Here is a 27,567-nt window from a genome sequence, read left to right as displayed (position 1 = left end):
GCCGTCCGGCTTCGGTACCACAAACAGTGTGGAATAATACCCCTTTCCCTGTTGTAGGAGGGGTACCTTGATTATCACCTGCTGGGAATACAGCTTGTGAATGGCTTCCAATACCGCCTCCCTGTCGGGGGGAGACGTTGGTAAAGCAGACTTCAGGAACCGGCGAGGGGGAGACGTCTCGAATTCCCATTTGTACCCCTGAGATACTACCTGCAGGATCCAGGGGTCCACTTGCGAGTGAGCCCACTGCGCGCTGAAATTCTTGAGATGGGCCCCCACCGTGCCTGAGTCCGCTTGTAAGGCCCCAGCGTCATGCTGAGGACTTGGCAGAAGCGGGGGAGGGCTTCTGTTCCTGGGAAGAGGCTGTCTGCTGCAGTCTTTTTCCCCTTCCTCTGCCCCGGGGCAGATACGAGTGGCCTTTTGCCTGCTTGCCCTTATGGGGACGAAAGGACTGAGCCTGAAAAGACGGTGTCTTTTTCTGCTGAGAGGTGACCTGGGGTAAAAAGGTGGATTTCCCAGCCGTTGCCGTGGCCACTAGGTCCGATAGACCGACCCCAAATAACTCCTCCCCTTTATACGGCAATACTTCCATATGCCGTTTGGAATCCGCATCACCTGACCACTGTCGCGTCCATAACCCTCTTCTGGCAGAAATGGACAGCGCACTTACTCTTGATGCCAGAGTGCAAATATCCCTCTGTGCATCTCTCATATATAGAAATGCATCCTTTAAATGCTCTATAGTCAATAATATATTGTCCCTGTCCAGGGTATCAATATTTTCAGTCAGGGAATCCGACCAAGCCACCCCAGCACTGCACATCCAGGCTGAGGCGATTGCTGGTCGCAGTATAATACCAGTATGTGTGTATATACTTTTTAGGATATTTTCCAGCTTCCTATCAGCTGGTTCCTTGAGGGCGGCCGTATCAGGAGACGGTAACGCCACTTGTTTTGATAAGCGTGTGAGCGCCTTATCTACCCTAGGGGGTGTTTCCCAACGCGCCCTAACCTCTGGCGGGAAAGGGTATAATGCCAATAATTTTTTAGAAATTAGCAGTTTTTTATCGGGGGAAACCCACGCTTCATCACACACCTCATTTAATTCATCTGATTCAGGAAAAACTACGGGTAGTTTTTTCACACCCCACATAATACCCTTTTTTGTGGTACTTGTAGTATCAGAAATGTTCAAAACCTCCTTCATTGCCGTGATCATGTAACGTGTGGCCCTACTGGAAAATACGTTTGTTTCCTCACCGTCGACACTGGAGTCTGTCTGGGTCTGTGTCGACCACCTGAGGTAACGGGCGCTTTAGAGCCCCCGACGGTGTTTGAGACGCCTGTACAGGTATTAACTGATTTGCCGGCTGTCTCATGTCGTCAACAGTCTTTTGTAAAGTGCTGACACTATCACGTAATTCCTTCCATAAGACCATCCAGTCAGGTGTCGACTCCCTAGGGGGTGACATCACTAATACAGGCAATTGCTCCGCCTCCATACCATTTTCCTCCTCATACATGTCGACACAACGTACCGACACACAGCACACACACAGGGAATGCTCTGATAGAGGACAGGACCCCACTAGCCCTTTGGGGAGACAGAGGGAGAGTTTGCCAGCACACACCAGAGCGCTATATATATACAGGGATAACCTTATATAAGTGTTTTTCCCTTATATAGCTGCTGTATAGATTTATCTGCCAAATTAGTGCCCCCCCTCTCTTGTTTTACCCTGTTTCTGTAGTGCAGGACTGCAGGGGAGAGTCAGGGAGCTTCCCTCCAACGGAGCTGTGAGGAAAAATGGCGCCAGTGTGCTGAGGAGATAGGCTCCGCCCCCATCTCGGCGGCCGTTCTCCCGCTTTTTTATGGAAAAACATGCATGAGTTAAATGCATCCATATAGCCCAGGAGCTATATGTGATGCATTTTTTGCCCCCTAAGGTGTTTATATTGCGTCTCAGGGCGCCCCCACCCAGCGCCCTGCACCCTCAGTGACCGGAGTGTGAAGTGTGCTGAGAGCAATGGCGCACAGCTGCGGTGCTGTGCGCTACCTTATTGAAGACAGGACGTCTTCTGCCGCCGATTTTTCCGGACCTCTTCTGCTCTTCTGGCTCTGTAAGGGGGACGGCGGCGCGGCTCTGGGACCCATCCATGGCTGGGCCTGTGATCGTCCCTCTGGAGCTAATGTCCAGTAGCCTAAGAAGCCCAATCCACTCTGCACGCAGGTGAGTTCGCTTCTTCTCCCCTTAGTCCCTCGATGCAGTGAGCCTGTTGCCAGCAGGTCTTACTGAAAATAAAAAACCTAAAACTAAACTTTTTTCTAAGCAGCTCAGGAGAGCCACCTAGACTGCACCCTTCTCGTTCGGGCACAAAAATCTAACTAAGGCTTGGAGGAGGGTCATAGGGGGAGGAGCCAGTGCACACCAGGTAGTCTTAAAGCTTTTACTTTTGTGCCCAGTCTCCTGCGGAGCCGCTATTCCCCATGGTCCTTTCGGAGTCCCCAGCATCCACTAGGACGTCAGAGAAATATACGTTATGGTAAGAACTTACCGTTGATAACTCTATTTCTCCTAAGTCCACAGGATCCACAGGGATCCCACCCTGATGCACCGGATTGAGGATCCTTTTACTCACTAACCTCTTCCTTCTTGTACGGAAGGGTGTGCATGTGTGTTCTTCTCGCCTGATTAGGGCTCTCCATGATGCTCCTGCCTTGAGCTTTGGAAAAAAACAACTGATTTGCCTGAGCCAGGACGCAGGGATATATGGACGGGCCCGTTGCATGCTGGGAGGCGGAAAAGCTTTGACTGCTTACGACAAATCCACTGTTGCGTTATCATATCCCAATGATATCCTGTGGACTTAGGAGAAATACCGCTATCAACAGTAAGTTCTTACCAAAACGTATATTTTTACCTTTATACACTTGCTTTAATAAAATTTACTGCAAACAAGGAGCATAATTTACATTATAATCTAGTATGGAATATTTCAGAAATACCAGTTATAGGTTACACAACATTGTACATACTGTATTGTGCACCACACCCCCACTCTTGTTTTTATCTTAGTTCTAGTAGCACCTCTCCTTAATTTAAAACTCTGACACTACATAATAATTCAGGAGAGCTGTACAGTACCTTACCTGCGCGGCGGCCAAACTCTCTCTAGTAAATGTCATTCTGACAAATAGAAACAAACCCATATGTTTATGTGTGCTTGTGTGGTATGGGAATTAACTGTAAGCTACAATGGGGCCGGGTATGAGATGAATGACACACATCATCTATTCAGCACTGCATACAGTGACGCTATGAAAATTGATGATGAAGTATAGTTTGCAGGTTAGCATACACAACTGAAAAGGTGCATGATGGGTCACAAATGCAATCTCTTAGCGCCTTACGCCCATATCATTAATCTAAACTTTATATTTCTCTAAAATAATGTCTTATATTTTATATCTGTAAGGATTGATGTTGCATCATTGTTTTGTCATAGGGCAATTCCACCGGTAATAGAATCATCTTTTTACAGTGATAAACCAAATCATCATACAACTGCCACCACTAATATGAACAAATCCTCAAAATCCAACAGCCCACAATAAACCCCATGTACAATACTATCAAAATACCTTAAGTGCTATCTTGTGTACAGTAAGTTATCCTTGATAAATCTGCCTACTGTACAGTACTTTCAAAGTCAGTAGCGGAATCTCCATTCATGGGACATGTTACTATGAGGCAATGTGCATGGGAAAACTTAACATAAAATTGAATTTTGAGGTAATATTTCAAAATCTTAATAGTCAGGGTTTTTTTTTTAACCTTTTTCGGTAACGGAATCAACTTTACTATTATACGTTTTAATGTAACCATAACATGGAGAAAATAGGATTTTAATACCTACCGGTAAATCCTTTTCTCTTAGTCCGTAGAGGATGCTGCGGATGCTTCAAGAACCATGGGGTATAGACGGGATACGCAGGAGACATGGGCACTTTAAGACTTTAAATGGGTGTGAACTGGCTCCTCCCTCTATGCCCCTCCTCCAGACTCCAGTTATAGGAACTGTGCCCAGGGAGACGGATATTTCGAGGAAAAGGATTTATTGTTAAACTAAGGGTGAGATACACACAAGCTCACACCACAAACACGCCGTACAACATGGCATGAACAAAAAGTCCAGTCAACGGCATGAACAAAATCAGCAACAGGCTGACCATAACCGAAACACAACCTTTGTGTAACACAAGCAATAACTATTAAACAAGTACTGCAGATAGTGTCCGCACAGGGACGGGCGCCCAGCATCCTCTACGGACTAAGAGAAAAGGATTTACCGGTAGGTATTAAAATTCTATTTTCTCATACGTCCTAGAGGATGCTGGGGATGCTTCAACAACCATGGGGTTTATACCAAAGCTCTAGAACGGGCGGGAGAGTGCGGATGACTCTGCAACACCAATTGACCAAACAAGAGGTCCTCCTTAGCCAGGGTATCAAACTTGTAAAACTTTGCAAAGGTGTTTGAACCCGACCAAGGAGCAGCTTGGCAAAGCTGTAATGCCGAGACCCCTCGGGCAGCCGCCCAGGATGAGCCCACCTTTCTGGTAGAATGGGCTTTTACCGATTTCAGTAACGGCAATCCTGCCGTAGAATGAGCCTGCTCAATCGTATTACAGATCCAGCATGCAATAGTCTGCTTGGATGCAGGAGCCCCAATCTTGTTGGGAGCCCACAGGACAAACAGAGCCTCTGTTTTCCTAATCTGCGCCGCTCTGGCGACATAGATCTTCAAAGCTCTGACCACATCAAGAGACTCCGAATCCGCCAAGGCATCAGCAGCCACCGGCACCACAATAGGCTGGTTTACGTGAAATGATGAAACCACTTTTGGCAGAAATTGATGACGAGTTCTCAACTCCGCTCTATCAGCATGGAAGATTAAATAGGGGCTTTTGTGAGACAAAGCCGCCAACTCAGATACCCGCCTTGCGGATGCCAAGGCCAACAACATGACTACTTTCCAAGTAAGGAATTTTAGCTCAACCTTACGTAAAGGTTCAAACCAATGAGATTGCAGGAACCGCAATACCACATTAAGATCCCACGGTGCCACAGGGGGCACAAATGGAGGTTGGATGTGCAGCACGCCTTTCACGAAGGTCTGAACTTCTGGAAGGGAGGCCAATTCTTTCTGAAAGAAGATTGACAAAGCCGAAATTTGTACTTTAATAGAGCCCAACTTTAGGCCCGCATCCACACCTGCTTGCAAAAAATGGAGCAAACTCCCCAGCTGAAATTCTTCCGTAGGAGCCTTCTTGGATTCACACCAAGACACATATTTCCTCCAAATACGGTGGTAATGCTTTGCCATTACTTCTTTTCTAGCCTGAAGAAGTGTGGGAATGACTTCACTGGGAATACCCTTTCGGGCTAAGATTTGGCGTTCAACCGCCATGCCGTCAAACGCAGCCGCGGTAAGTCTTGATACACGCACGGTCCTTGCTGTAACAGGTCCTCCCGTAGAGGAAGAGGCCAGGGATCTTCTATGAGTAATTCTTGAAGATCTGGATACCAGGCCCACCTTGGCCAATCTGGAACAATGAGTATCGCCTGAACCCTTGTTCTTCTTATCATCTTTATCACCTTTGGAATGAGAGGAATTGGAGGGAACACATATACCGACGGAAACACCCACGGTGTCACTAGGGCGTCCACCGCTACCGCTTGAGGGTCCCTTGACCTGGAACAATATCTCTGAAGTTTCTTGTTGAGGCGGGACGCCATCATGTCTATTTGAGGAATTCCCCAATGACTTGTCACTTCTGCAAAGACCTCTTGATGAAGACCCCACTCTCCTGGATGGAGATCGTGTCTGCTGAGAAAGTCTGCTTCCCAGTTGTCGACTCCTGGAATGAAGACCGCTGACAGAGCGCTTGCATATCTTTCCACCCAGCGAAGAACCTCCGTGGCCTCGGCCATTGCCGCTCTGCTCTTTGTATCGCCCTGGGGGTTTATGTACGCCACTGCTGTTATGTTGTCTGACTGAATCAAGACGGGCAGACCGCGAAGATGTTCCGCTTGCAGAATGCCGTTGTAAATGGCCCTTAATTCCAGAATGTTTATGTGCATACAAGCTTCGTTGTTCTGTATTTCCAGAGCCTTTTCCACTGGAAGAAAGACTCTCTGTAATTCTGTATCCAGAATCATACCCAGGAATGACAGCCGTGTCGTCGGAACCAATTGTGATTTTGGCAAGCCAACCTTGTTGTTGCAGAATCGTCAGAGAGAGCGCAACGTTTTTCAGCAATTGCTCCTTGGATTTCGCCTTCATGAGGAGATCGTCCAAGTACGGGATAATTGTGATTCCCTGCTTGCGCAGGAGAACCATAATTTCCACCATAACCTTGGAGAAAATTCTCGGAGCCGTGGACAAACCAAACGGCAACGTCTGAAATTGGTAATGACAATCCTGAACAGCAAACCTCAGGTAAGCCTGATGTGGAGGATATATAGGAACGTGTAAGTAGGCATCCTTTGTATCGACCGACACCATAAAATCCCCTTCCTCCAGACTGGAGATCACTGCTCGGAGAGATTCCATCTTGAATTTGAATTTTTTTAGAAAGAAATTGAGGGATTTTAGATTCAGAATCGGTCTGACCGAGCCATCCGGCTTTGGTACCACGAACAGACTCGAATAAAAACCCTCCCCCTGTTGTGACGGGGGTACCGTGACAATGACTTGATTTTGACACAGCTTTAGTATCGCAGCGCATACCACCTCCCGTTCTGGAAGAGAAGCTGGCAAGACCAATTTGAAAACTCGGTGAGGGGGCATGTCTTGAAACTCTAATTTGTACCCTTGGGTCACTATTTCTAATATCCAAGGATCCAGGGCCGAGCGAGCCCAGACCTGACTGAAGAGTTTGAGACGTACCCCCACTGGTGCGGACTCCCGCAGAGGAGCCCCAGCATCATGCGGTGTATTTGGTAGAAGCCGGAGAGGACTTCTGTTCTTGGGAACTTGCCACAGCCTGTGACCTTTTTCCTTTTCCTCTTCCTCTCGCAGCAAGGAAGGAGGATCCTCGTCCTTTTTTGTATTTATTGGGCCGAAAGGACTGCACCTGATAGTGGGGCATTTTCTTTTGTTGCGCAGGAACATAAGGTAAAAAGGACGACTTACCCGTGGTAGCCGTAGATACCAGGTCAGTGAGGCCGTCACCAAACAAGACACTACCGTTTAACGGTAAAGACTCCATAGCCTTCTTCGAGTCAGCATCAGCATTCCATTGATGAATCCACAATGCCCTTCTAGCCGAGACAGCCATGACATTGGCCCTTGATCCCAAAGGGCCAATATCCCTTGCAGCTTCTTTTAAATATGCTGTAGCGTCCCTGATATGACCCAGAGTCAAAAGCACGTTATCCCTGTCCAGGGTATCTATCTCAGATGACAAGTTATCTGCCCATTTTTCAATAGCGCTACTCACCCATGCCGAAGCAACGGCAGGCCTGAGTAGCGAACCTGTAGTAACATAAATGGATTTTAGTGTATTCTCCTGCTTAGGGCTGCCGTGTCCGGAGACGGAAGCGCCACCTTCTTGGACAGACGTGATAGAGCTTTGTCCACTGTGGGGGTTGACTCCCACTTTTCCCTGTTCCCCGAGGGGAACGGATATGCCACTGGAATTCTTTTGGGAACCTGTACCTTCTTATCAGGATTTTCCCAAGCCTTTTCAAAAAGAGCGTTCAGTTCATGAGAGGGAGGAAACGTTACCTCAGGTTTCTTTCCTTTAAACATACAGACCCTAGTATCAGGAACAGCAGGGTCCTCCGTGATATGTAATACGTCTTTTATCGCCACAATCATGTACTGAATGCTCTTAGACAGTTTAGGATTTAATCTGGCATCACTATAGTCGACACTGGAATCAGAGTCCGTTTCGGTATCTGTATCTGCTATCTGGGTAAATGCACGTTTCTGTGACCCCGAAGGGGTCTGAGCTTGTGACAATGCATCTTCCATGGATTTCCTCCATGTCTGGTTCTTAGACTCTGATTTATCTAATCTCTTAGTCAACCGAGCCACATTTGCATTCAAAACACTCAACATATTTACCCACTCAGCAGTCGGCGGTGCCGACAGGGTCACTCCCACCTCCTTTTCTGTCCCCACTCCGGCTTCCTCCTGGGAAGAGCATTCAGCCTCAGACATGTCGACACACACGTACCGACACCTACAATCACACTGGGCTATAGGGGACAGACCCACAGCAAAGCCTGTTAGAAAGACACAGAGGGAGTTTGCCAGCTCACAACCCAGCGCCCAACCCGGTGCTGAAACTTTACATACAATGCCTCAGACCTGCTAGCGCTTTTATAATAAAGATAATACAGGTTGAGTATCCCTTATCCAAAATGCTTGGGACCAGAGGTATTTTGGATATCGGATTTTTCCGTAGTTTGGAATAATTGCATACCATAATGAGATATCATGGCGATGGGACCTAAATCTAAGCACAGAATGCATTTATGTTTCATACACACCTTATACACACAGCCTGAAGGTAATTTTAGCCAATATTTTTTATAACTTTGAGCATTAAACAAAGTGTGTGTACATTCACACAATTCATTTATGTTTCATATACACCTCATACACACAGCCTGAAGGTCATTTAATACGATATTTTTAATAGCTTTGTGTATTAAACACAGTTTGTGTACATTGAGCCATCAAAAAACAAAAGTTTCACTATCTCACTCAAAAAAGTCTGTATTTCGGAATATTCCGTATTTCGGAATATTTGGATATGGGATACTCAACCTGTAGCACCAAATCTACTGTGACCCCCCCGTTTTGCACCCTGTTACTTGTACAGCAGTGTGGAGGTCAGTGCCAGCGTCTCTGCAGCTTCTGTGAAGAGAAAATGGCGCTGGCCAGAGCTGTGGGGACTAAGCCACGCCCCCTCACGGCGCTATTCAGTCCCGCTCATTTTAACATTTTTATACTGGCGGGGGTCTATATTGAGTGCCTAGGCACTTTACATATAACTTTTGCCAGTCCTTTCAAGTCCCCATGCTCCCCAGGGCGCCCTCCCTGCGCCCTGCACCCTGTCAGTGCCGCTGTGTGTTTGGGAGCATGGCGCGCAGCGCGACCGCTGCGCGGTACCCCAGGACCTGCAGTCTTCTGCAGTCACTGAAGTCTTCGTTTCTTCTTTTACTCACCCGGCTTCTTTCTTCTGGCTCTGCAAGGGGGGTGATGGCGCGGCCTCGGGAACGAGCAGCTAGGCGTACCAAGCGATCGAACCCTCTGGAGCTAATGGTGTCCAGTAGCCTAAGAAGCAAAGCCTTTGAACTCACAGAAGTATGTCTGCTTCTCTCCCCTCAGTCCCTCGAAGCAGGGAGCCTGTTGCCAGCAGTGCTCCCTGAACATAAAAAACCTAACATAAGTCTTTTTTCAGAGAAACTCAGTAGAGCTCCCCTGTTTGTGACCAGTCTCCCTGGGCACAGAATCTAACTGGAGTCTGGAGGAGGGGCATAGAGGGAGGAGCCAGTTCACACCGTCTTAAAGTGCCCATGTCTCCTGCGGATCCCGTCTATACCCCATGGTTCTTGAAGCATCCCCAGCATCCTCTAGGACGTATGAGAAATAATTATTTATTGCTGTTAAAATTGCCTTATTTTCATTATATTAACCCTGATATTGAGATTGTATTCGATAATTTAATAAAACACATTTGAATTGCTTTACATGCAAATGAATGAATATCTGCCCATTATATTGGTTTATATATAGGTTAAAGAGCCCTAATATGAAGTACTAGCTCACACATAAAAATATTTTCCTCTATTAGCAAAAATAGGATTTTAATACCTACCGGTAAATCCTTTTCTCTTAGTCCGTAGAGGATGCTGGGAACTCCAAAAGGAACATGGGGTATAGACGGGATCCGCAGGAGACATGGGTACACTATAAGACTTTGAATGGGTGTGAACTGGCTCCTCCCTCTATGCCCCTCCTCCAGACTTCAGTTAGAGAACTGTGCCCAGGGAGATGGACATTTCGAGGAAAGAATTTATTTTTTAAACACGGTGAGTGTCATACCAGCTCACACCTCGAACATGCCGCAGAACGTGGCATTCAAGAGAACACCAGCCGACGGCATGAAAAATAGACAGCAATATGTTGACCGAAAACGTAACACAACCTGTGTGTAAACACGACCAATAATAGCATAACGCATGCCATGGCATGAATAACATCAGCAACCGACTTGACTGAAAAGAAACACCACATGAGTTTAACCACAAATAGCTGCAGATACAGTACGCACTGGGACGGGCGCCCAGCATCCTCTACGGACTAAGAGAAAAGGATTTACCGGTAGGTATTAAAATCCTATTTTCTCATACGTCCTAGAGCATAGGTTCTCAAACTCGGTCCTCAGGACCCCACACAGTGCATGTTTTGCAGGTCTCCTCACAGAATCACAAGTGAAATAATTAGCTCCACCTGTGGACCTTTTACAATGTGTCAGTGAGTAATTAATACACCTGTGCACCTGCTGGGTTACCTGCAAAACATGCACTGTGTGGGGTCCTGAGGACCGAGTTTGAGAACCTCTGTCCTAGAGGATGATGGGAACTCCAAAAGGACCATGGGGTCTATACCAAAGCTCCCATCCGGGCGGGAGAGTGCGGACGACTCTGCAGCACCGATTGAGCAACATGAGGTCCTCATCAGGCAAGGTATCAAACTTGTAGAACTTAGCAAAAGTGTTTGAACCCGACCAAGTAGCTGCTCGGCAAAGGTAAACCGCCGAGACTCCTCGGGCATCCGCTCAAGAAGAGCCCACCTTCCTGGTAGAATGGGCCTTCACCGACTTCGGTAACGGAAATCCAGCCATATAATGAGCATGCCAAATCGTATCACAGATCCAGGGTGCAACAGTCTGCTTAGAAGCAGGAGCCCCAATTTTGTTGGGAGCATACAGGACAAACAGAGCCTCTATGTCCCCAATCTGAGCCGTTCTGACTACATAAATATTCAAAGCTCTGACTACATCGAGAGACTTCGAATCAGCCAAGGCTTCAGTAGCCACAGGCACCACAATAGGTTGGTTCATGTGAAACGTAGAAACCACTTTTGGCAAAAAATGTTGCAGAGTTCTCAATTTCGCTCTATCCACATGGAAAATCAAATAGGGGCTCTTGTGAGACAAAGCCGCTAATTCCGACACCCGCCTTGCGGACGCCAAGGCCAATATCATAACCACTTTCCAAGTGAGAAAATTTACCTCAACCTTTCGTAAAGGTTCCAACCAGTGTGACATAAGAAACTGCAACATCACGTTAAGGTCCCCTGGACCACTAGGGGCACAAAAGGAGGTTAGACGTGCAGCACTCCTTTCACGAAAGTCTGAACTTCTGGAAGGGTGGCCAATTCCTTTTGAAAGAAATTTGATAAGGCCGAAATCCGCACTTTAATGGAGCCTAACTTTAGGCCTGCATCCGCACCTGTTTGCAAAAAAATGGAGAAAACGACCCAGCTGAAATCTTCCGTAGGAGCCTCCTTGGATTCACACCAAGACACATACTTCCTCCAATTACGGTGGTAAAGCTTTGCCGTTACTCCTTTCCTAGCCTGAAGCAATGTGGAAATGGCTTCACCGGAAATACCCTTTCGGACTAGGATATGGCGTTCAATCGCCATGCCGTCAAACGCAGCCGCGGTAAGTCTTGATACACGCCCGGTCCTTGCTGTAACAGGTCCTCTCGTAGAGGAAGAGGCCAGGGATCTTCTATGAGTAAGTCTTGAAGATCTGGATACCAAGCCCACCTTGACTAGACCGAAACAATGAGGATCGCCTGAACCTTTGTTCATCTTATGTTTATCACCTTCGAAAAGAGTGAAAGTGGAGGGAACACATAGACCGACTGAAAAAACCCACGGTGTCACGAGGGCGTCCACTGCTATTGCTTGAGTGTCCCATGACCTGGAACAATATCCCTGAAGTTTCTTGTAGAGGCGAGACGCCATCATGTCTAAAAATTCTTGATGAAGACCCCACTCTCCTGGATGGAGATCGTGTTTGCTGAGGAAGTCTATTTCTCAGTTGTCTACACCCGGAACGAAGACCGCTAATAGAGCGTTTACATGCCTTTCCGCCCAGCGGAAAACTTTTTCGGCTTCTGCCCTTGCCGCTTTGCTCCTCGTTCCGCCCTAGCGGCTTACTTACGCCACTGCTGTTAAGTCGTCCGACAGAATTAAGACTGGCAGATCGTGAAGATGTTCCGTTGTAAATAGCTCTTAATTCAAGAATGTTTATTGCAGACAAGCTACCCGGCTTGACCTTTTCCCCTCGAAATTCTTCGCCTGGAAAGACTGTTCCCCAGCCTCGAAGACTTGTATCCATGGACACCAGGATCTAATCCTGGATCCCGAACCTTCGTCCCTCTAGGAGGTGCAAATTGTGACGCCACCACAGAAGAGATATCCTGGTTCTGGAAAATAGGATTATTTTCCGGTGCATGTGCAGGTGAGACCCGGACCACATGTCCAACTGGTCCCGCAAAAACCACTCTGGCATTTGACCTGCTCACCGAATGGCCCCGCAGGCCGCAACCATCTTCTTCATCAACGGAACGTATTGATGGGTTTACACTGTTGCAAATCTGATCCGATTCTGGATCCTCAGATCTCTTTCCACAGGAAAAAACAAACTCTCAACAGTTCAGAATCTAATCTTATTCCCAACTCCGACATCTGCGTCGTCGGGACCAACAGCGATTCTCTGTGTTGAAGACTGTCAGAGAGAAACGATTCGTACCACTTGTTTCCAGACCTCGCCGTAATCAGGAGAGCGTCCCAGTACAGAATAATAATAATAATAATAATGGCTCTTACTATTGAAGGAAAACCATCATACTGCCATCACCCAGGTAAGCTTAATGCGGATGAAACCGCATTTAAACCCTCTTTCTTATTTAAGAGGTTGGAGATCACTGCCCTGAGAGATTCCATCTTGTATTTCAACTTCTTAAGTAGAAATCTTTTTGGGGTTGTTCTGACCGAGCCGTCCGGGCTCAGAAGCATGAAAAAGCTTGAAAAACACCTTTTTTTTTTCAGGGACAGCAGGACAATGTTCTGATCCTGACCCAACTCATGTATGGCGTCGCATACCACCTCCCCGTCCAGAGGAGAATCGTAAGTTCAATTTGAAAAAATCAGTGAGGGGAATCAACTGGAAACTCCAGTATGTCCCCCTTTGGACTCTAATCTTAACTCACTGGTCCAAGTCCATTTCAGGACTGACTGAAGAGTATCAGACGAGTTCCCACCTGTGTGGGCTCCAGCAAGACAGACCCAGCGACATGCGTTGGATGTGGTAGAAACAGAGAACGATATCTGCTTCTGCGAACTTGAAAAGTCTGCAGACCTTTTACATCTTCCTCTACCTGCAAAGAAGGGGAAAAAACGGTATCCAACCGGTCAAATGACTGCATCCTACAAAAAATGCGTCACCAACCTTTGTGAGGGACATAGGTCAAGAAGGTAGACTTACCACAGGTATCTGCCGAGATCAATTTAACAAAGCCATCCCCAAACCAGGTTACACCTTCCTAGGAAAGATACTCCAGTATTCCTCGGAGGCAGCCTCAGCATGCCCTTGGTGAATCCACAACGCCCTCCTAGTCGAGACGGCCATGGAAGTGGCCGCGAACCCAAGAGGTCCATACCTCTTGTAGTCGCACAGCAGCATGCTGCAATGTTCTAGATAAGACCCAACTTAAGGAATATCCCCTCTCTCTCTACGGTAATTATATCGGATGCCAAGGTAACCGACCATTCCTGAATACAAGCACTCCCCCATGCGTATGTAATGCAAATATAATCAAAGCATATAATTAAAATATCACTTAGCTTCCTGTATACGATCCTTTGTGACAGGGCCCCAGTGCAGACCAGGGGTTGACTCTCACTTTATTCTATCCACGGCGGGAAAAGAATAAACACTCGGACTCCTCGTGAGGATTTGAGACCATCTCATCAGGCTGACCTAGAGCTTTATCAACAGAGCGACCAGCACATGAGAAGGATGCACTGTATACCTCTTTGCCAGGCATTTATATGAGGTGTTATTGCTGCCCAGGGCGCCCCCCCTGCGCCCTGCCTCTTGTGTGTGGGAGCAATGGCGCGCAGCGCGGTACCTCTGAGACTCTGAAGTCTTCTGCCGTCACTGAAGTCTTCTGTTCTTCCTTTAATCACCCGGCTTCTTTCTTCTGGCTCTGTGAGGGGGCTGACGGCGTGGCTCTGGGAACGAGCAGCTAGGCGAACCAAGTGATCAGACCCTCTGGAGCTAATGGTGTCCAGTAACCAAAGAAGCAGAGCCTTGAAACTCACAGAAGTAGGTCTGCTTTTCTCCCCTCAGTCCCACGATGCAGGGAGCCTGTTGCCAGCAGGTCTCCCTGAAAATAACAAACCTAACAAAAGTCTTTTAGGAGAAACTCAGGAGAGCTCCCCTAGTGTGTGTCCAGTCTCTCTGGGCACAGAGTCTAACTGGAGTCTGGAGGAGGGGCATAGAGGGAGGAGCCAGTTCACACCCATTCACAGTCTTATAGTATGCCCATGTCTCCTGCGGATCCCGTCTATACCCCATGGTCCTTTTGGAGTTCCCAGCATCCTCTAGGACGTATGAGAAATAGAGCACTTTAACCGATTAATAATGCCAACATCTTGTACCTATGATGACTTATGTTTTAGGCTCTATGTTCATATTTTCATGGAATTGCCCCATATGCTAACTGAAACCCTGAACATTTGCAGTCTTATTGTTCTGTATTAAGATATAACAAAAGAGATTTTGTGCTCGCAAGCACTTATACAGTATATTTAGATTTTCATGCAACCAATCCATATTCATTAAAAAAAGGTCATTCTGAAACTGCCAAATCCACCAATAGGAAGGTAATGCAATCTATTGGGGGAATATGGTAGTGAGCCATATGGAATATGGTAATCCATGACAATTATGGGGTTAGGAATATAACCATATTTTTCTTTTTACAGTGTTAAACTTTGTTCCAGAATTTATGAATTGCTAACAAATCAAGTTTAGTAATGCAGATCTTCTAAAATGCAAGTGTATTTAATACACTGACAATTAATCAAACCAATTAACTCCGCTATGATTTAGGTAATACTTACAGATTTGTATTGCATATCTCTGTAGACATAATACCCAATAAGCACAATGTTATGTTGTTATTTCTTTTAATAATGTGTAAAAAAACAACCACCAGGTATTGAAGGTCATCCAACATCTTCAAACCAAGTGGGGTTTTGACCAATTAATTGTGGAGTATTCAGCTGGATCAATATGCCTGTTAGTGTGGGGATTTTGAAAGAAATGTATCATCCATCTTATTCATATCCCTCCCTAAAGCTCTTTGTACTTGCACAAAGGTTATATAGAGGGCTCACCAAATTCAGAAACTTCTTTTGTAGATACAGTACTGTGTAAAAGTTTTAGGCAGGTGTGGAAAAAATGCTGCAAAGTAAGAATGCTTTCAAAAATAGAAGTGTTAATACTTTTTTTTTTTTTATCAATTAACAAAATGCAAACAGAACAGAAGAGAAATCTAAATCCAATCAATATTTGGTGTGACCACCCTTTGCCTTTAAAACAGCATAAATTCTTATAGGTACACTTGCACACATTTTTGAAGCAACTTAGCAGGGAGATTGGAACTAAAGATAGACATTCTGTTGATGTAGGCTTGCTCATATCCTTCTGTCTCTTCATGTAATCCCAGACATACTCAATGATGTTGAGATCAGGACTCTGTGGGGGCCATATCATCACTTCCAGGACTCTCTGTTCTTCTTTACGCTGAAGATAGTTCTTAATGACATTGGCTGTATGTTTAGGGGCATTGGGCTGCTGCAGAATACATTTGTAGATAATCAGATATCTCCCTGATGGATAAGTACCTGCCTGTATTTCTTAGCAATGGGGACACCATTAATCCTGACCAAATCCTTTACTCCATTTGCTGAAATGCAGCGCCAAACTTGCAAGGAACCTCCACCATACTGTACTTCACTGTTGCCTGCAGAAACTCATGTATTGCACCACTATCCAGCTCTTTAGCGAACAAACTGCCTGTTACAGTCAAATATTTAAAATTTTGAATTATCAGTGCAGAGCACCTGCTGCCATTTTTTGGCACTCCAGTTCCTATGTTTTCATGCATGGTTGAGTCGCCTGGCCTTGTTTCCTCAATGTTGCCTGTTTCTTTATGCTTCAATGCCAAGAAATACAGGCAGGTACTTATACATCATGCAATACCATCAGGGCAACGTCTGATTGGTTCCAATTTTTTTCTCTAGCAGGACAATGACCCCAAACATACAGCCTATGTCATTAAGAACCATCTTCAACGTAAGAAGAACAAAGAGTCCTGGAAGTGACGATATGGCCCCTGCAGAGCCCTGATCTCAACATCATCGATTCTGTCTGGGATTAAATGAAGAGACAGAAGGATATGAGCAAGCCTACATCCACAGAAGATCTATGGTTAGTTCTCAAAGATTTTTGGAACAACCTCCCTGTTGAGTACCTTCAAAAGCTGTGTGCGAGTGTACCTAGAAGAACTGATGCTGTTTTAAAGGCAAAGAGTGGTCACACCAGATTGGATTTAGATTTCTCTTCTTTTCATTCACTTTGCATTTTGTTAATTAATAAAAATTAATCTACTACCACTTCTATTTTTGAAAGCATTCTTACCTTGCACGATTTTTTCCACCCCTGCCTAGAACTTTTGCACAGTACTGTATGTCCTCATACATATTTGCTGCAGCTGCGCCAATCTGCCCCCCTTGGCACGCCAGGTCACGTGAGAATCTTCTAGTGCCAGGTGTGCTTTTTGCCAAAACATGTCTTAGTTGCACCAGGAGACTGTACTGAGTAATTTGATATGTGACAATTGTACTGTATATCGGTGTGCGACTGAGTCTCTGAATCTGTATACAAAGTACTGTTCTGCTCCGTATACAGACTCAGTCATACACAATATATAAGAGTTATATCAAATTAATCAGCAGAGTCTCCTCCTGCATCCTAGTCACATTGCATTGCGACTAAAATGCATTTTCAGCAACAACAAAAAAGATGTCCAACTTTAGCAGAGTTGCACGAGACCTGGCATCTCATGCTGCATGGAGCATTGAGGATAGATGTACGAAGATACATCTGTACTTCTTAAAACAATTGTGGCCATGAGATTGGCTTTATCATATTGCGTTTGAAAGTTTTAATTGTATTGCTTCCAATGTGCTTGGAAATATGCTTTCCTGAAACGTGTAACTGAAAACCTGTCCCAAATATAGAATAAGGCTTCTTTTCCACCCCAAAAGAAATATCAAGTGTTTCTAAGGAGAGAAGGCAACTGTGCGCACTCCAGGGAAACAGGTAATACACTAACTAAACTTGTTCTTTGCATGTTGGTGAAAAAGTACCTGTACTAATCCTCACTCAGCAAGGATTTATTTGCCATGATTTTTACACTCTTATACATATAAACTATGCCCCACCTACATTACTGTTGGACATGAGCACATTACTACCATTTTAATAAATATCAGGGTCCCTTTGCTTAGTGGACATTTTTTGCTCTTCCCCGATGCGATGTTCCCCTGACCTTCAAGTTCCAGTAGGCTTGTGAATCCCTGCAATTGGGTAGTGTATAACCCCGACGCGTCTGACTGTCTACTACCTGCTTTGTCGGGTGCTTACAGCATGTATTTGTTTATTATATGTTTTTATTCTATGTAACTTGTTTTGAGCTATAATCTCTTGAAGTTATTTTCTATTGTATATATAGTATCCTAGTCTCAGAGCATCTTTCTATTCCATTCTGCTCTGAATGGAGATCACACTCAGTTGGGGCTACTAATGAATGACAGCATTTAATAACACAAGAACTAAGTGGTCAACAAATATATTCATGTATTACTGTCAGCAGAATGAAGATATAAGAAATGTGGAAACCACCTGGGAGTCTGCAATAGATCCTTACTTTGTAATGCAATCAGTGGATTCAGCCTGGTTCTGCAGCTTGTGATGGACTACAGCACCAACAGCAAGAGGCCCGGCATCACCACAGAGGAAAGTGACTCTTCTCCCATTCAGATTCCGCAGAATTCTCTTCACATAATCAAGAGAGCGCTGCAAGTGCGCCTGTTCCTGAGTGACACGGTACTGCTGCAGGTAGAGCAGGGCTATGCCTTCAATACAAAACAATGCTTAAAATTAATGATATATGATCCACATAAGAGATAGAATTACTTTTGCAGTATATTTAACGCAATGGTCATTTACACATTAATTTACATTACACTGACAACCATAGCATGAACAAACCACCATAGCATGAACAAACATGGAAGATTAATTAATTAAAAGAGCATACAAAGCAAATTCATTATCTGGTGACTGAGCCACATTATCTAAGGACATGCATACCATTTATAAACCCAAAACTTGATTTAAAGTCTACTGTACAATGCAACGTTAGCATATTGCAACCAGCATAGTATGCAGACCCCATATAGAGCCCAGCTCCATCATTGTGCGACTGGCAAATCGTGTAGAATCCCATACAGAGCAGAGCGCCTTCACTTACTGCTGGGTGCCATCATTTGGGGACCAGCATACCACACAGAACCCCATACAGAGCAGCATACCACACAAGACCCCATACAGAGCAGCATACCACACGAGACCCCATACAGAGCAGCATACCACACGAGACCCCATACAGAGCAGCATACCACACAAGACCCCACACAGAGCAGCATATCACACATGACCCCACACAGAGCAGCATACCACACAGGACCCCATATAGAGCAGCATACCACACAGGACCCCACACAGTGCAGCATACCACACAGGACCCCACACAGAGCAGCATACCACACAGGACCCCACAAAGAGCAGCATACCACACAGGACCCCATATTGAGCATAGCTCTATCACTTAGAGATGGGCTCCATCATTTTGCAACGAGCATACCACATGGTACCCCATACAGAGCAGCATACCACACAGGACCCTATACAAAGCAGCATACCACACGGGACCCCATACAGAGCAGCATACCACACGAGACCCCATACAGAGCAGCATACCACACAGGACCCCATACAGAGCAGCATACCACACGAGACCCCATACAGAGCAGCATACCACACAGGACCCCATACAGAGCAGCATACCACACAAGACCCCATACAGAGCAGCATACCACACAAGACCCCATACAGAGCAGCATACCACACAGGACCCCACACAGAGCAGCATATCACACATGACCCCACACAGAGCAGCATACCACACAGGACCCCATATAGAGCAGCATACCACACAGGACCCCATATAGAGCAGCATACCACACAGGACCCCACACAGAGCAGCATACCACACAGGACCCCACAAAGAGCAGCATACCACACAGGACCCCATATTGAGCATAGCTCTATCACTTAGAGATGGGCTCCATCATTTTGCAACGAGCATACCACATGGTACCCCATACAGAGCAGCATACCACACAGGACCCTATACAAAGCAGCATACCACACGGGACCCCATACAGAGCAGCATATCACACAAGACCCTATACAGAGCAGCATACCACACAGGACCCCATATAGAGCAGAGCTCCATCACTTAGAGATGGGCTCTGTCATTTTGCGATGAGCACACCACATGGGACCCCATATAGAAATGAGCGCCATCATTCTGTGACCAGCATATCATACAGCTATAGCACTAGGCAATGCTAGAGATGCTTGTAATAACCAATACATTCTTGTATATGCCATAAAATATGACATGCATTCAAAGAATAACATAATCTTGTAAGAACATAAAATAATAATATAATACAACTGAATCAATAATGCAGCATTTGTTTCCAAATGTATACAGAAAATATGATTCACAGCACATTGATGTCCAGACATCAAAAATAGTAATGTCTAACACTCAGCAATTATCCACGGAAAACTTATAGTAAGGAGAATTGGTAGTGCCTATTAGTAAGCAATTATCCCACAAATCTATAACCTAAAATAAGGAGCTTGATAAAAAGAAATTAGTCAAGACAATATCTTTGGGAAAACAAGCTTAATGTTATTTGAAGACAAATGCTGAATAGCATTCCCAAACATCCCATATGCTGCACACATGGGGCATATTTATCATGAAAAAACTGTGCAATGAGAATTTTTTTATTTCAATTCTCATTGCAATCTCTCACACTTATTTCATGATTCATCATGAGAAAATTATTACTTTCGAGAAACTTGCCTTTTTGAGAAAACAGTTTTTCGGATAATGATAATTTTCCCATGTTCTTCAAGCTGCACATGCGCGATAATAGGATTTTAATTACCTACCGGTAAATCCTTTTCTCGTAGTCCGTAGGGGGTGCAGGTTGTGTCTGCTGAGGAGGTCTGCTTCCCAGTTGTCTACTCCCAGAATGAAGACCGCCGACAACGCCACGGCGTGTTTTTCCGTCCAGGGGAGAATTCTTGATACCTCTGACATTGCTGCTCTGCTTTTCATCCCGCCCTGTCGGTTTATGTACGTTACCGCCGTTACATTGTCCGACTGGACTTGAATGGCCTGATTCCGAAGCAGAGATGAGGCCTGCAGAAGGGCGTTGTAGATTGCCCTGAGTTCCAAGATGTTTATTGGAAGGACGACTTCCCGACTTGATCATCTTCCTTGAAACTGCACGCCCTGGGTGACTGCTCCCCAACCTCTGAGGCTTATGTCTGTGGTTAGGAGAATCAAGATCTGGACCATTTGTTCAACATATCCAGTTGGAAGGGCCTCGCATGAAACCTTTCCGTAATGAAGCGCCTCGTAAGAGGCCACCATATTCCCCAGAAGGCGAATGCACAGATGCACCAAGATCCGGGTTGGCTTCAGGACAGCCCGAACTATCGACTATGGATTACCATAGCCTTCTCCAAGGGAAGGAACACTCTCCAAGACTCTGTGCCAGTATCATTCCCAGGAAAGGAAGCCTCTGCGTCGGTTCCAGGTGAGATTTTGGTAAGTTCAGAATCCACCCGTGATCCAGGAGTAGTCTGGTTGAGAGGCAAATGTTGTCCAACAACCGCTCCCTGGACGGTGCCTTTTACACTCTTGGAGCCGTGGAGAGACCAAATGGCAGGGCCTGGAACTGGTAGCGGCAGTCCTGCAGTGCAAACCATAGATAAGCCTGATGAGGTGGCCAGATCGGAATGTGAAGGTACGCATCCTTGATGTCCAGAGACACTAGGAATTCCCCCTCCTCCAGACCTGAGATCACCGCTCTCAGAGACTCAATCTTGAATTTGAACACTCGTAACTACGGGTTCAACGACTTGAGGTTCAAAATCGGTCTTACCGAACTATCCAGTTTCGGTACTACAAACAAGTTGGAATAATGGGGGTAATTCCAAGTTGATCGCAGCAGGAACTTTGTTAGCAGTTGGGCAAAACTATGTGCACTGCAGGGGAGGCAGATATAACATGTGCAGAAAGAGTTAGATTTGGGTGTGGTGAGTTCAATCTGCAATCTAAATTGTAGTATAAAAATAAAGCAGCCAGTATTTACCCTGCACAGAAACAAAATAATCCATCCAAATCTAACTCTCTCTGCAAATGTTATATCTGCTCCCCCCCCCCCCCCCCTGCAGTGCACATGGTTTTGCCCAACTGCTAAAAAATTTCCTGCTGCAATCAACTTGGAATTACCCCCAATAGCCCTTGTTTTGCAGATGAGGTGGAACTGGAACAATGACCCGAGTCTGTACCAGTTTTTGAATGGCATCTTGTAAGGTTATACTTGCCTCTTGTGAAACTGGTAAGCCTGATTTGAAGAATCTATGAGGTGGGAGCTCCTGAAACTCTAGTCTGTAGCCCTGGGAAATAAGATCTATGACCCAGGGATCCTGGCACGAACCTGTCCAGATGTGAGTGAAAATTTTTAGTCTGGCTCCCAACTGCCAGTCTTCCAGGCATCGTGGTCCACCGTCATGCTGAAGGATTTGAGGAAGCAGAGCTTGAGCTCTGTTCCTGTGAACCGGCAGTTGCTGGTTTGCGTGGTTTACCTCTAGCGCCTCTGGTGGCTGTAGAAGAACCCCTGGTTTTGCCCTTAAATTTGGCAGTCTGAAAGGACTGTAGATTAGGTCCTGAGTAGGCCTTCCTGGCTGGGGGAGCTGCAGAAGGAAGATATGCCCGCAGTAGCTTTGGAGATCCATTTGTCTAGTTCATCTCCAAATAAGGCCTCCCCCGTGAAGGGTAGGCCTTCCACACCTTTCATGGAGTCCGCGTCAGCCATAAGCCTCTGCGTGCTGACACTGCCATAGCAGTGGTGCGTGCATTAAGCAAACCTATTTCCTTTATGGCTTCCACCATAAAATTAGTAGAGTCCTGTATATGCTGCAGGAGTAAAATAATCTCCCCGAGGCAAGGTATCCAACCCCTTAAGTAGGTTACCAGACCATTTGGCGATGGCCTTAGTAATCCACCCACATGCTATAGTGGGTCTCTGGGCCACCCCAGCAGCTGTATACAAAGATTTGAACGATCAGCCGCGTCTTTTAGGCAGGCTGTACCCGGGATAGGATTGGGAGGAGAAGTAAGAAGAAACTGTATAGTTGACGCACTAGAAAGAATTAATTAATCATAAAATGTAACCTTTATTAAATTTACATTAAAATATAGAATTTCATTGACCCAGACTACAGTGAAACATAAGAGTTAAAATCAAACAAACTGACATATATGTGAAACCTACAAGATAGGAGCTGGTGAATAAAGAAATGTAAAAAGCGTGTCCTGCGTGTGTTTTATATATATATCACTTATAGGATTCTTATATCTATTCAGAAATCACCAATATTTAATCCATTATAGATTTGATTCTGTTTAGATAGTGGCTGTTACAGCAAATAATGATAGTTAGCACTCTCCCGGCTGATAATTCCAGAGAGTCAATACTATCTTACATATATATCGTCATTCACTCCACAAAAATAACCCCTGAGAAATTCTCCCAGATATGGGGACTGTGAGTGTCAGTAGATATAAATATGATAGAGAGTTAATTAGATAGTGTATGAGCCCCAATTGTGGCCAAAAAACTTATGTATAATATACTTCTAGATCAAGGTCAGCTGAAAAATGGGTATCAAGATCTCTGCCAATATTTAAGTGCAAACATGACACTGTAAAATTCCACATAACGCAAGGGGTCTTCAACATGTGTCCCTCCAGCTGTTGTGGAACAACATGTACCAGCATGTGTTGCTATGTATTTCCACAACAGCTAGAGGGCCACATGGTGAAGACACCTGCCCTGAGGTAACAGTATAAAAAAGTAAAGTGCAAACAGGGCACTCTGTAAAAAAAAACCCTAATGTTTGGTTTGGCAGGTATCGGGGTACCCCCAATATTTGGATCACACTGCCGCACATTTTCTGAGGTAACAATATAAAAGGTAGCCCCAATATCTGGATCCCACTGCCCATTTTCTGAGGTAACAATATAAAAGTTTAAAGTGCCAACAGGGCACTCTGTAAAATCAAAATAATGTTTGGATTTGTAGGTATCAGGGTTGAGGATACAGTGCAAACAGAACCTTAAAACACAAACATTGTTTTATCACCCACTGCTCTAAGGTAGTTGTCTATATACCCGATATTCTGAGGATTGCGGGATTTGTGTTGGGGGATTTGAGGGAGGCTCATAGTTGTATGGACCATGTGGGTGCTGTGGGTAGGCTGTGTCTTGCTGTTGTGCTTGTGTGGTATTCCCTATAGTACGTGCAAACGTGCGTTCAAAAAATGTCATCTGCCTATCATGCATGGTCATTAACTGCCTCATAAAAGTTTGATGCATTTCTTTTTCTGACGCAAGAAATCTCTCAAGCCGTGCATCTTCCTGGGCATTGAGCTCACTATCCGCCTCACGCAGGTGATCCACGATAATGGACTTCATTGCTCTGACCGTTTGTTCTGTTTTGTTCAGTTTCTTTTTCCGCTGTGGAACGTTGTAGACTGTGAAGGGGATGAAACAGAATGTAAGCAACAATATAAAAAATAAGAATTTACTCACCGGTAATTCTATTTCTCATAGTCCGTAGTGGATGCTGGGGACTCCGTAAGGACCATGGGGATTAGCGGCTCCGCAGGAGACTGGGCACAACTACAAAGAAAGCTTTTAGACTACTGGTGTGCACTGGCTCCTCCCACTAAGACCCCCCTCCAGACCTCAGTTAGGATACTGTGCCCGGAAGAGCTGACACAATTAGGAAGGATTTTGAATCCCGGGTAAGACTCATACCAGCCACACCAATCACACCGTATAACTCGTGATACAATACCCAGTTAACAGCATGATAACAACTGAGCCTCTCAACAGATAGCTCAACAATAACCCTATAGTTAAGCAATAACTATATACAAGTATTGCAGACAATCCACACTTGGGATGGGCGCCCAGCATCCACTACGGACTATGAGAAATAGAATTACCGGTGAGTAAATTCTTATTTTCTCTAACGTCCTAAGTGGATGCTGGGGACTCCGTAAGGACCATGGGGATTATACCAAAGATCCCAAACGGGCGGGAGAGTGCGGATGACTCTGCAGCACCGAATGAGAGAACTCAAGGTCCTCCTCAGCCAGGGTATCAAATTTGTAGAATTTAGCAAACGTGTTTGCCCCTGACCAAGTAGCTCGGCAAAGTTGAAGAGCCGAGACCCCTCGGGCAGCCGCCCAAGAAGAGCCCACTTTCCTTGTGGAATGGGCTTTTACCGATTTAGGATGCGGCAGTCCAGCCGCAGAATGTGCAAGCTGAATTGTACTACAGATCCAGCGAGCAATAGTCTGCTTAGAAGCAGGTGCACCCAACTTGTTGGGCGCATACAGGATAAAAAGCGAGTCAGTCTTCCTGACTCCAGCTGTCCTGGAAACATAAATTTTTAGGGCCCTGACTACATCCAACAACTTGGAAGCCTCCAAGTCATTCGTAGCCGCAGGCACCACGATAGGTTGGTTCAGATGAAAAGCTGATACCACCTTGGGGAGAAACTGGGGACGAGTCCTCAATTCTGCCCTATCCATATGGAAAATCAGATAAGGGCTTTTACATGACAAAGCCGCCAATTCTGAAACCCGCCTGGCCGAAGCCAAGGCCAACAACATGACCACTTTCCACGTGAGATATTTTAAATCCACGGTTTTCAGTGGCTCAAACCAATGTGACTTTAGGAAATCCAACACCACGTTGAGATCCCAAGGTGCCACTGGAGGCACAAAAGGGGGCTGAATATGCAGCACTCCCTTAACAAAAGTCTGAACTTCAGGTAGTGAAGCCAATTCTCTCTGGAAGAAAATCGATAGAGCCGAAATCTGGACCTTAATGGAACCCAATTTAAGGCCCATAGTCACCCCTGACTGTAGGAAGTGCAGGAACCGGCCCAGCTGAAATTCTTCCGTTGGGGCCTTCCTGGCCTCACACCACGCAACATATTTTCGCCATATGCGGTGATAATGGTTCGCGGTTACTTCTTTCCTAGCTTTTATCAGCGTAGGAACGACTTCCTCCGGAATGCCCTTTTCCTTCAGGATCCGGGGTTCAACCGCCATGCCGTCAAACGCAGCCGCGGTAAGTCTTGGGACAGACAGGGCCCCTGCTGCAGCAGGTCCTGTCTGAGCGGTAGAGGCCATGGGTCCTCTGACATCATTTCTTGAAGTTCCGGATACCACGCTCTTCTTGGCCAATCCGGAACAATGAGTATAGTTCTTACTCCTCTTCTCCTTATTATCCTCAGTACCTTTGGTATGAGAGGAAGAGGAGGGAACACATAAACCGATCGGTACACCCACGGTGTTACCAGAGCGTCCACAGCTATCGCCTGCGGGTCTCTTGACCTGGCGCAATATTTTTCTAACTTTTTGTTTAGGCGGGACGCCATCATGTCCACCTGTGGTTTATCCCACTGGTTTACAATCATTTGAAAGACTTCTGGATGAAGTCCCCACTCTCCCGGGTGGAGGTCGTGCCTGCTGAGGAAGTCTGCTTCCCAGTTGTCCACTCCCGGAATGAACACTGCTGACAGTGCTAACACGTGATTTTCCGCCCATCGGAGAATCCTTGTGGCTTCTGCCATCGCCGTCCTGCTTCTCGTGCCGCCGTGTCGATTTACATGGGCGACTGCCGTGATGTTGTCTGACTGGATCAGTACCGGCTGGTTTTGAAGCAGGGGTTTTGCCTGACTTAGGGCATTGTAAATGGCCCTTAGTTCCAGAATATTTATGTGCAGGGAAGTCTCCTGACTTGACCATAGTCCTTGGAAGTTTCTTCCCTGTGTGACTGCTCCCCAGCCTCGAAGGCTGGCATCCGTGGTCACCAGGACTCAGTCCTGTATGCCGAATCTGCGGCCCTCTTGAAGATGAGCACTCTGCAGCCACCACAGCAGAGACACCCTTGTCCTTGGAGACAGGGTTATCAGACGATGCATCTGAAGATGCGATCCGGACCACTTGTCCAACAGGTCCCACTGAAAGGTTCTTGCATGAAACCTGCCGAATGGAATCGCTTTGTAGGAAGCTACCATTTTTCCCAGGATCCGCGTGCAGTGATGCACCGACACCTGTTTTGGTTTTAGGAGGCCTCTGACTAGAGAGGACAGCTCCTTGGCCTTCTCCTCCGGGAGAAACACTTTTCTCTGTTCTGTGTCCAGAACCATCCCTAGGAACAGCAGGCGTGTCGTAGGGACCAGCTGTGACTTTGGAATGTTTAGAATCCAGCCGTGCTGTTGTAGCACTTCCCGAGATAGTGCTACCCCTACCAATAACTGCTCTCTGGACCTCGCCTTTATCAGGAGATCGTCCCAAGTACGGGATAATTAAAACTCCCTTCCTTTGAAGGACTATCATCATTTCCGCCATTACCTTGGTAAAGACCCTCGGAGCCGTGGAGAGACCGAACGGCAACGTCTGGAATTGGTAATGACAATCTTGTACCACAAACCTGAGGTACTCCTGGTGAGGATGGTAAATGGGGACATGTAGGTAAGCATCCTTGATGTCCAGCGATACCATGTAATCTCCCTCGTCCAGGCTCGCAATAATCGCCCTGAGCGATTCCATCTTGAACTTGAATTTTTTTGATATATGTGTTCAAGGATTTCAAATTTAAAATGGGTCTCACCGAACCGTCCGGTTTCGGTACCACAAACATTGTGGAATAGTAACCCCTTCCTTGTTGAAGTAGGGGCACCTTTACTATCACTTGTTGTGAATACAGCATTTGAATTGCCTGTAAACACTGCCTCCCTGCCTGAGGGAGTGGTTGGCAAGGCAGATTTGAGGAAACGGCGGGGAGGAGACGTCTCGAATTCCAGTTTGTACCCCTGAGATACTATTTGAAGGATCCAGGGATCCACCCGTGAGCGAGCCCACTGCTTGCTGAA

General features: G+C 46.0%; 1 protein-coding gene across 1 annotated transcript in view; it reads right to left on the bottom strand.

The window, feature by feature from the left end:
• Positions 1–27,567, bottom strand: part of LANCL2 (LanC like glutathione S-transferase 2) — a 188,527-nt gene that overhangs the window by 110,145 nt on the left and 50,815 nt on the right. Inside the window, exon 3 of the mRNA XM_063922451.1 lies at positions 18,102–18,309. Within this exon, the coding sequence (XP_063778521.1) occupies positions 18,102–18,309 (208 nt within the window). The remainder of the gene's footprint in view (positions 1–18,101; positions 18,310–27,567) is intronic.

This window comes from Pseudophryne corroboree, chromosome 5 (assembly GCF_028390025.1).
Source record: "Pseudophryne corroboree isolate aPseCor3 chromosome 5, aPseCor3.hap2, whole genome shotgun sequence".
In the NCBI taxonomy this organism is placed as follows: domain Eukaryota; kingdom Metazoa; phylum Chordata; class Amphibia; order Anura; family Myobatrachidae; genus Pseudophryne; species Pseudophryne corroboree.
Note: the sequence above shows the minus strand (reverse complement) of the source record. Positions and strands in the feature narration are given on the sequence as shown.